Below are 10,000 nucleotides of genomic sequence, written 5' to 3' on the forward strand. Positions count from 1 at the left end.
TATTATTATTGTTGTTATTATTAATATTATTATTATTATTATTATTATTATTATTATTATTATTATTATTATTATGATTATTATTTTTTTTTTTTTTTTTCACCTAAAAATGTAAATTTAAAAAAATTGTACAGCTACAATAAAGGAAAGTCCACATGTGTCAACATTCGATTTTTAAGAGATAAATTGGGGGTATTAGGATATAAATAATTTGAATTTTAAATATTAAAAATAGCAATAAAAAAAAAAGTGTGGGTGCACTAATTTTATTGGATGTTGCCCATTAAAATCAATTGTAGTTACAAAAATAATAATTTATCTCTTTTGTGAGATATATTTCAAAAATAAATAAATAAAAAAATAATAAAAATAAATAAATAATTAAAAAAATAAAAAAAATAATTAAAAATAATAAAAAAAATTAAACAAACCAATGATTTTTTATATTATATTATATCATCAAATATGATTCAAAAAATAAATTTAAAATAAATAAAAAAAAAAAAAAAATAATATATTAAAAATTGTGTGTGTTTGTTTTAAATTTAATTTTTTTTTTTTTTTTTACTTATTAATTCAAATTGGTATTTTTTTAGTATATTTTTTGAATACCACTCCGAAAAAATGTCACAAAAAAATCTTTTTCTTTGGAAGCTTCTTCTGAGCTATTCAACCAAAAACGAATAAAAAAAAAAAAAATATTTTGTTAAAGGTTGCAAAAATGATCATTTTTTATTATTGATTTTTTTTTTTTTTTTGGATTTTGATATTTTATTTTTGATTTTTTTTTTTTTTTATGACGTTAATTCGCACCCTACTACGGTTTTTTTACGACTTTTCCAAAAAAACAAACTTCACCAAAGGGTTTTTTTTAATTTATTTTTTTTTGGATTTTTTTTTTTTTGGATTAATTCACCACTGGTATTCAAAATTTTCAAATCAACTTTCCGAAGACATCACTGTTTGCTTTTCTTTTTATTATTTTTTTTTTTTTTTTTCATTTTGAAGTTTCTTTTTTTTATTTTTTTTTTATTTCATTATTCTCTTCATTTTAAACATTAACATCAATTACAAATAAATAAAGAAATGAAAGTTTTAAATTTTATAATATTATTATTTATTAGTTGTTTATTTATTAATTATTCAAAATCACAAGATGAAACACCAATTACATTAATTGTAAATCCAAATAATAATAATACATATATTGTTGGTGAAAAATGTGGCATTGATACATTTACATGTAATTCAATTAGTGATGCAGTTGCATACTTTAATTCAATTGCAGTATTAGTAGATAATGGAACTATTTATCAACAATTAAATATAAAATTATCAAATGGTACTTATGGAATTAAAGAGAGTCAAGTTAATTTATTTTTATTTAATTGTACAATTTCACCATTGGATGAAGGTGTTAGTAATGTTATTTTCAATGGTTATCAAAATCCATTAAATCAAACTCAATCAATGATTTCAGTTCATGGAAATGGTGAAGGTACAACATCAGTATTAATCAGTGGTATTACTTTCTTGTATTTCAATCATTCAATTTGTAATATCGTATCAATTGATACCTATATAAATGTAACATTTGACCAATGTAATTTCGATGGATACCAAGTTCAAAGTAATACACACATGATTTCATTCTCTAGAATTAATCCACCAGATAATGCCACAATACCAACAAGTTGCTTAATAATTTCAAATTCCAATATTTTCAATACCGGTGGTAATAATAACACTTCATCATTCTCGAATAGTGATATTATTTCAGTCTCTGGTTTGAATGTTACATTGTATAATGTTTATATTAATAGTATTATTAATTCATTACCACAATCAGTGTTAAAGGTTGATAGCAGTTATACAAACATTACCAATTGTAAATTCTCCAATATTTATACCTCACTCGGTGTAGTTTATGGCTTCAGTAGTAATATAACATTCTATAATTCAACATTTGACAGATTGTCAGCCGTGTCAGGTCCAGGTTTATTCAATCATATAGCAAGCAATAGTTACAATTCAACCTTTACAATGGCCTATTGTTTAGTTAGTAATTGCTATTCACCAACAAGTGCTGGTGTAATTTTATTAAATAATCCATTCTCTGTTGCTTTACCAAATAATTATATTATGTATTCATCATTTAATTATAATAATGGCTCAAGTGGTGGTGTTTTATATAGTACAACTGTTCCTGTGAATTTTGATAATTGCATTTTCGATTCAAATAGTGCAGTAATGGGATCGATTGCACAAGTTATTAAAACATCATTATCTGTATCATATTCAACAATATTAATTTCAAATTCATCAAATTTACATAGTATTGCTCTTGGTGGTACATTTGTATCTTGGTATTCCGATGCTACATTCACTTTTAATACATTTAGTGGAAAACTTGTTTCTTTTGAATGTACAAATTCAACAATTGTTATTGAAAATTCAAAAAATTTAAATCCATATTATAATTGTTATAGTTGTAAACAAATATTTGTTAATTCAAATTCAATTTGTAAAGGTAGTAGTACAACTTCAACATTAAATTTTGGTAGTGATAGTAGTAATAGTAATTCTTTTAAATTAATTCCAAATTTTTCAATTTTAATTTTATTAATAACAATAATAACAATATCATTTAATTTTTAAATAAAAAAAAATAAATAAAAAATAAAATAAAAAATAAAAAAAAAATTAAAAACATGTTTTAAATAATTGTTTAAATAAATAAATAAAAAATTATTAATTAAAAAAAACTTATTTTAATTTATTTAAAAAAAAAAAAAAAAAAATTGTTTTTCTATTTTTAAATTTTTTTTTTTTTGTGATTATTATTTATTTTNTATAATTTTTTCCAAGCAAAAAAAAAAAAAATCAAAAAAAAAAAAAAATCGAAACAAAACAAAAAAAAAAAAAAATTTATTTATACATATAAATACACCACACACGTAAATAAGAATGCCAAGGCTTGATCATAAGAAAAACAAAGAAGAAAAAGATAATGAACCCTTAATGATGGTTAATAATTACAATATAGGTATTCAAACTGATAATAACCAAGAAGATATTCAAAATGATTATCATCATTTTAATGATTTATCAATAAATATTAAAAATAATAAAAATAATAATAACAATAATAATAAATGTAATAGTTTACATCATAAACATTATCATAATAGATTTATTATTAATGGTGGTAATAATAATAATGATAATAATAATAATAATAATGGTGATGATTGTTGTGCCAATATTGAATTATTTGTAGATTTAATGTTATCAGAGAATGAATATATATTGTCAGGATTTAGATTACATACAAAGAATTCATATATGGAATGTACAAAGAGTATATTTAAATTACATAATGATACATTAAATATATGGAGTCATTTATTGGGTGCTTTATTTTATTTAGTTTTATTTTTTACTTCAATTATTAAAATTATAAAATTAAATAATAATGATGGTGGTGGTGGTGGTGGTATTGGTAACAATTTTATATTAAATAGTGATGAAATTAAATTATTAGAAACTATTGATTTACCATCAAATTTTAATTATTTATTTTTTCAATTAAGTTGTTTCATTTGTTTCTTATCTTCAACAATTTATCATACATATAGAAGTCATTCGATTGTAGTATTTAAAACAACTTTAATGTTGGATGTCGCTTCAATAGCTCTATTAATTCTATCTTCAGTTTGTTTAATTATTGATTCTGAATTATCTTGTTGGCCATATTTTAAAAGAATTTATTTATTTTCTTTCTTAATTTTAATTTTAATTTCTTTTTTATCATTACCTAAAATTGTAAGTTTAAAAAAATAAAAATAAAAAAATGATTTTATATATATATATATATATATATATATATATTAATATTTATTTAATATTTAATATATTTATATAGATGAGAGAAAAAAGGTATGGTTTAAGAACATTTTTATTTGCAATTTTAGCATTACAAGGATTAGTTGGTCATTTATTTAAAATTTATTTACAAGGTTATTTTGATAAAGATCCAAATCAATTTTATAATTTAATTGGTGCTTACACTTTATTTGGTTTAGCTTTATCAATTAGAAGATTTAAAGTTCCAGAATCATTTAAACCTGGTCATTTTGATGTTTGGGTAAATATTACATTTAATATAGTATATAATATAATATAATATAATATTATATAATAATTTAAATTTATTTGAAAAAATAATTATTTAATTTAATTTAATTTATTAATTTATTAATTTATTTATATGTTAAAAAAAAAAAAAAAAAAAATTTATCATTCTCAAACAGTTTTCAAGCCATCAAATATTTCATGTTTTAGTAGTTTTTGGAACATTTCAATTAATTAAAGCGTACAGTTATATTTATTTAAATAAACTCGATAATGTAGGATATGTAAAACAATGTTTGGGTTTTTAAAAATAAATAAATAAATATATATTTATTATCACTACAAGTAGATGAAATACTATTTATAGGGATTGTTTTTATTTTTATTTTTTATTTTCACTATTTTAAATTACCTTTACGATGACAACAACAATAAATACACTATAATTATTATTATTATTATTATTATTATTATTATTATTATTATTATTATTCCCCCACACCACTATCTCTCCCCAAAAAAAAAAAATTAAATCAATTATAATAATAATAATAATAATTAAATGCATTATATATATATGGGGAATAATTAAATAAATTAATATAATTAAAATTATAAATAATTATTAAAAAAATAAGAAATTTAATTTTAAATTTTAAAAGAAAAAATAATAGGCTGGGAAATAGAAATAATTAAAAATAAAAAATAAAAAATAAAAATAATAAAAATAAAAATAATAAAAATAATAAAAATAAAAATAAATTTATTGTAGTAACTTCTTTATGTGTTTTTTTTTTTTTTTTTTGTTCATATGACAGATTTAAATATCAGACCCCCCATGAAAAAATTCAAACATAACACCTTCTAAAACAGGTGAGAAAATATCTATCTGAAACGTGGCTTGATTGTTTTTGATAGTGGTTTATTTAACAAAATAAACCACTATTTAAATTTCTTTTAATTTCTGCAGATTTTATACACCCTATTTCAATTAAATAATTATTTTTTTTTTTTTTTTTTTGGAAATCTAAGTTGTGTGAGTGGGTGTTATTGAAAAAAAAAAAAGAAAAAAAAAATGAAAGGTGGTTTTTTTTTGAGTGTGGTGCATTCAACATTTAGATTGATATGATGTTGAAATGATGTTGTTTGTTCAATCTAAATACCTTTAAAAAAAAATAATAATTAAAAAAAAAAAATTTAAAAAAAAAAAAAAAGTATTCATATGATTTTTGGTTGGTATTTTAGTGATAGTGTTGAAATTGATATTTTAAGAAAAAAAAAAAAAAAAAAAAATAATATAATAATTTATAACAATATCACTGATATTATTTTTTGATATGAAAAATGGCGAATTTTCAATGTTAATAAAATTTCGTCATATATGTTGAAATTAATTTTTGGAAATTTGCAACAACCCATCATATTTTTTTTTTTTTTTCAGAAAATTGATAAAAATAAATTAATAATCAAAAAAAAAAAAAAAAAAAAAAACATTCCCCAGCACACAAAAAAAATCAATAAACACCCGGATTGGGAAGATTCTTTTTTTTTTTTTTTTTTTTTTTTTTTTTTTTTTTTTTTTTTAAAAAAAAAATAAAAAAAAGTAAAAAACAATAGTAAGTATTAACAAATTTAAAAAAAAAAAATTAAAATTTAAAATAAAAAAAAAATCTAAAATGGGCATATTTATATATATAATTGATATATCAGTACAACACCACACACTTATACACCACCCAAACACACCTACGCTCAAATTCATTTTTTTTAAATCCAATACTTACCTCTCTCACTTCAGATATCTATTTTAAAAAATGTGATAAGTCTTTAAAATTTTACATTTTTTTTTTTTTTTTTTTTAAAAAACAATCTGTAGTAGTTGGTTATTTAAAAATAAATTTATAATAAATAATTAAAAATAATATAAATAAATAAATAAATTATTTTTTTTATTTTTTAATTTTTTTAATTTTTTAATTTTAAAAATAAAAAAATATAAAAAGAGAAAAAAAAAAAAAAAAAAATTAATAATTAATAATCTTATAATCTTATAATCTTAATAATAATAAAAATTAATTATAAAATATTATTAAAAAAAAAAAAAAAAAAAAAAAAAAAAATTTCTTTATTTTTTAAAATTAAAAAATATATACCAAAAAAAAATAAAAATAAAAATAAAAATGAATTGTATTAATAACTATAATAATAATAATAATAATAATAATAATAATAATAAAATTATGATACCAGATTTAAAAAATAATGATACTGGTAGTAGTGCTGATGATGGAAGAAGTGAAGGAGTTGCAGACTATCAAGTTTATGGATTTTATACATCTTGTTCATTTAAAGTTTATTTTATGTTTGAAGAATTAAATATACCTTATCAAACTTGTTTAGTAAATATTAGATCTGGTGAACATTTTAAAGGTGAGTTTGCAGAAATGTCACCAAATAATAAAATTCCAATGTTAATTGATAATACATATAGTGTCGACAGTGGTGATGATGATGAACCTTTAAAAATCTTTGAATCTGGTGCAATTTTATTATACTTGGCAGAGAAATATCAAAAGTTTTTACCACCATTATCAAAACCAAAAGAGAGATGTCAAGTTCAACAATGGCTATCATGGCAAATCTCGGAAATGCAACCAGCTTTAACCTCTTATGTATATTATTTTATGATGGCACCAGAACCAGTTGCTTTTGGTATGGAAAAAGCTGACCAAGATTTACACAAAATTTTAAAGGTTTTAGATAAACGTTTAGATGATGGTAGAAAATATATTTGTAATGAATTTTCAATTGCTGATATAGCTTGCTTTGGTTTCGGTTCTTATTTCAATTTAAATGTTTTCAAAGGTTGGAATAAATATGAAAATGTTGTACGTTGGGTAAATACAATGTCTTCAAGACCTTCTATCTCTAAATTATTACCAATTGTTGAACAAACTTTAAGAGTTAGAAAATTAAAAAGATTAGATAATCAAGAATTAGTACTTTAAAAAAAAAAAAAAAAATATTTAAAAAAATATTTAAATAAATAAATAAAAATACCCTATTTTGTAAAATAAAACTAATTTAATAATAATTTATAAGTTTCATTAAATTCTTTATTTGAAATTCTATAAATTTCATTATTCTTAATTAATGGTATGACTAAATAATCATTTTCCTTAAAAATCATTTTTTCACCCCAACTTGCTATTAAATAAAATTCATATAATAAATTATTATTATTATTATTTCTAATTTCAATATTTTTATTATTTATTTTCAAAAAATTTAAAATTTCCTTATTTACTTTAATTGCTTTTATTTTATTATTTTCATTATTTTTTGGTTTATATAATTTCCATTTATTATCACTATTATTATCATCTGAAATATTAAATAATTCATATTTATCATTAAATTTATTAAATGGTATTATATATTGTTCATTTGCATTGGTTTGATTCTTTATTAGGAAATCATCACAATTTTTTATTTTATTTATTGTTTCTAATCCATCTGATGTAATTGTTTCTACAATTGATCCAATTTGATTAATTTCACATTTAATAGCTTCAATATTTTGAAATTTATAATAAACATTTTGATTTCCTTGAATATTAAAAAAATTTTCATTTAATAAATTTAATAGTTGATCATTTTGGAAAATTATAATTTCCTTTTGTATTTCCATTTTAAATTTCTTGAATTAAACAATTGTGTGTGCGTGTTAAAATAAAAATTTTCAAATAAAAAAAAAAAAAAAAAAATAGAAAAACAAATATCTTTTTTTTATTTTTTTTTTATTTTTTTTTTTTTTTCAAACAAAAAAACTCAATTTTAATTTTTTAATTTTTTAATTTTTTAATTTTTATATTTTTTTTAACACACACTTTTTTATACATATAATATAGTTTTTAGTTTTTATAATTTGTTTTTTTTTTTTTATAATAATTAAATAGAGTAAAAAAAAAAAGTATATATATATTTAAATTTTATTTAAATGGGTAGTCCAACTATTAGTGATCAAGAAAAATCCCAAGTTGCCTTTATAGCAGGTAGTAGTTCTGATATTCATTCAACTACTGTTGCAAGATTGTATGAAGGTAGACAAGGAAGATGGGAATTTATGGCCGTCGGTATTGTTTCTGTTGTTTCAAATCGTGTAGATAAAACAAATTATATCAAAGTTTTCGATTTAAAGGTAAGTTATTATTATTATTATCATTATTATTATTTACAATATTAAAACTTTTTTTTTTTAAAAAATTAACATATTAATTTTTTTTTTTTTTTTATTATATTATTTTTTTAAAAAAAAAAAAGGCCAACTACAGAATCATTTTTGAACAAGAAATTTATGACACTTTTGAATTTCAAAAACAAAGAGATTTCTTTTTTGCATTTGAAGGTGATTCCTGTGTTTATGGCTTATCATTTGCTGATGTAACTGAAGCAGCTGAATTCTATGGCCAACTTTTAAATTGTAAACAAGGAAATATTGGTAAAACTGCTGCAATTAATCCAAATACTTCTTCAACCAGTATGTTTTTAATTATTTTTTAATTTACAATAACAATAATAATAATAAAAATAACCTTATTAATAATTTTTTTTTTTTTTAAATAGAAATTACTGCATCAACACCAGCACCAAAAGTTGAAAAGAAAAAAGAAAAGAAAGGTTTTATGTCTAAATTCTTTTCATCGGAAGAGAAAGATTTGGAAATTTCAGCTCCAACCAACTTTAAACATGAAAGTCATATTGGTTGGGATCCAGAGAATGGTTTTGATATTAAGAATATCCCACCAGATTGGAGAAAACTTTTCCAATCTGCTGGTATTAAGAAGAGTGAATTAAAGAATGCAGAAACTGCTCAATTCATTGTCAATATCATTGGTGAACAAATGGTTGGTGGTTCAGCTCCACCACCAACTCAACCAGGTAGATCAGCTCCACCAGCTCCACCATCTTCAAACCAACCAGGTAGATCAGCTCCACCACCACCACCATCTGTTGGTAAAAGTGCTCCACCACCACCACCACCATCCCATAAGACACCTGCAGCTCCACCATCAGGCGGAGGTGCTCCACCACCACCACCACCTCCACCACCACCTTCTAGTGGTCCACCACCTCCACCACCACCAATGGCCAGTGCTCCTCCATCATCAGGAGGTGGTGGTGCCAGCGGCGGTGGAAGAAATGATCTTTTGGCTTCCATTCGTAGTGGTGCAAGTCTTAAGGCTGTTGATAAAACCAATCCACTCCCAGATATTCAAAGTCTTGGTAATGAAGGTTCACGTTCTTTAGCTGATACTTTAGCTGCAGCTATGGCTAATCGTAGAGGTGGTATGAGAGAAGATGATGAAGAAGATGATGATGACGATGATGAATGGTCAGATTATTAAATTATTCTTTAACAAAATTCAAATTCAAAAAAATCATTAAATAAAGATTTCTTTATTTCTTTCACCAAAAAAAAAAAAAAATTTTATTTCTTTTATTTTAAAAAAAAAAAAATTATTAATAAATCATATTTTTGATCAAAACTTTTTTTCTGATTTTTTTATTATTTTTTTTTTTTTAATTTTAATTATTTTTTTTTTTAATTTTTTTTTTTTTTTTTTTTTTTTTAATTTTTAATTTTTTTTTTTTTTTTCAATTTAATTTGTTGAAAATCAATTATTTTGTTGTATTTATAGATAGTGAATTGTAGGGTTAAAGAAGGAAATAAAAAAAAAAAAAAAATGGATGTAAATAATTTAAAACAAATTTTAGAAGAGACGTCAGCTCTCTCTGATCATAAAACAAAAACAGAGAAATATAAATCAATTCTTCAACAACTTGTTGAATCAAAACAAGTAGC

The 10,000-nt window shown here is 20.8% G+C and overlaps 6 protein-coding genes across 6 annotated transcripts in view; 5 read left to right on the top strand and 1 right to left on the bottom strand.

The window, feature by feature from the left end:
* Positions 1-1,086: 1,086 nt before the first annotated feature.
* Positions 1,087-2,658, top strand: DDB_G0293836 (hypothetical protein; the record flags this gene model as incomplete). The annotated part of the gene is made up of 1 exon (XM_628931.1): positions 1,087-2,658. The coding sequence occupies one exon, from the start codon at positions 1,087-1,089 to the stop codon at positions 2,656-2,658; it is 1,572 nt and encodes a 523-aa protein (XP_628933.1).
* A 309-nt stretch (positions 2,659-2,967) lies between these two features.
* On the top strand, positions 2,968-4,186 carry DDB_G0293838 (Hly-III related family protein; the record flags this gene model as incomplete). The annotated part of the gene is made up of 2 exons (XM_628932.1): positions 2,968-3,825; positions 3,926-4,186. 2 exons carry the CDS (start codon positions 2,968-2,970, stop codon positions 4,184-4,186), a joined length of 1,119 nt encoding a protein of 372 aa, XP_628934.1.
* A 2,128-nt stretch (positions 4,187-6,314) lies between these two features.
* On the top strand, positions 6,315-7,142 carry DDB_G0293840 (hypothetical protein; the record flags this gene model as incomplete). Its single annotated transcript, XM_628933.1, has 1 exon — positions 6,315-7,142. One exon carries the CDS (start codon positions 6,315-6,317, stop codon positions 7,140-7,142), a length of 828 nt encoding a protein of 275 aa, XP_628935.1.
* Positions 7,143-7,213: 71 nt separating this feature from the next.
* On the bottom strand, positions 7,214-7,825 carry DDB_G0293842 (hypothetical protein; the record flags this gene model as incomplete). The annotated part of the gene is made up of 1 exon (XM_628934.1): positions 7,214-7,825. The coding sequence occupies one exon, from the start codon at positions 7,823-7,825 to the stop codon at positions 7,214-7,216; it is 612 nt and encodes a 203-aa protein (XP_628936.1).
* A 309-nt stretch (positions 7,826-8,134) lies between these two features.
* Positions 8,135-9,542, top strand: wasA (Wiscott-Aldrich syndrome protein; the record flags this gene model as incomplete). The annotated part of the gene is made up of 3 exons (XM_628935.1): positions 8,135-8,335; positions 8,458-8,674; positions 8,761-9,542. 3 exons carry the CDS (start codon positions 8,135-8,137, stop codon positions 9,540-9,542), a joined length of 1,200 nt encoding a protein of 399 aa, XP_628937.1.
* Positions 9,543-9,881: 339 nt separating this feature from the next.
* CSN4 (proteasome component region PCI domain-containing protein) overlaps positions 9,882-10,000 on the top strand; it is a gene marked incomplete at both ends in the record, with an annotated part of 1,397 nt that continues 1,278 nt past the window's right edge. Inside the window, one exon of the mRNA XM_628936.1 lies at positions 9,882-10,000. This exon is cut by the window's right edge and continues 26 nt beyond it. Within this exon, the coding sequence (XP_628938.1) occupies positions 9,882-10,000 (119 nt within the window).

The sequence above is a fragment of the Dictyostelium discoideum genome, assembly GCF_000004695.1.
Source record: "Dictyostelium discoideum AX4 chromosome 6 chromosome, whole genome shotgun sequence".
NCBI classification, from domain to species: Eukaryota; Evosea; class Eumycetozoa; order Dictyosteliales; family Dictyosteliaceae; genus Dictyostelium; species Dictyostelium discoideum.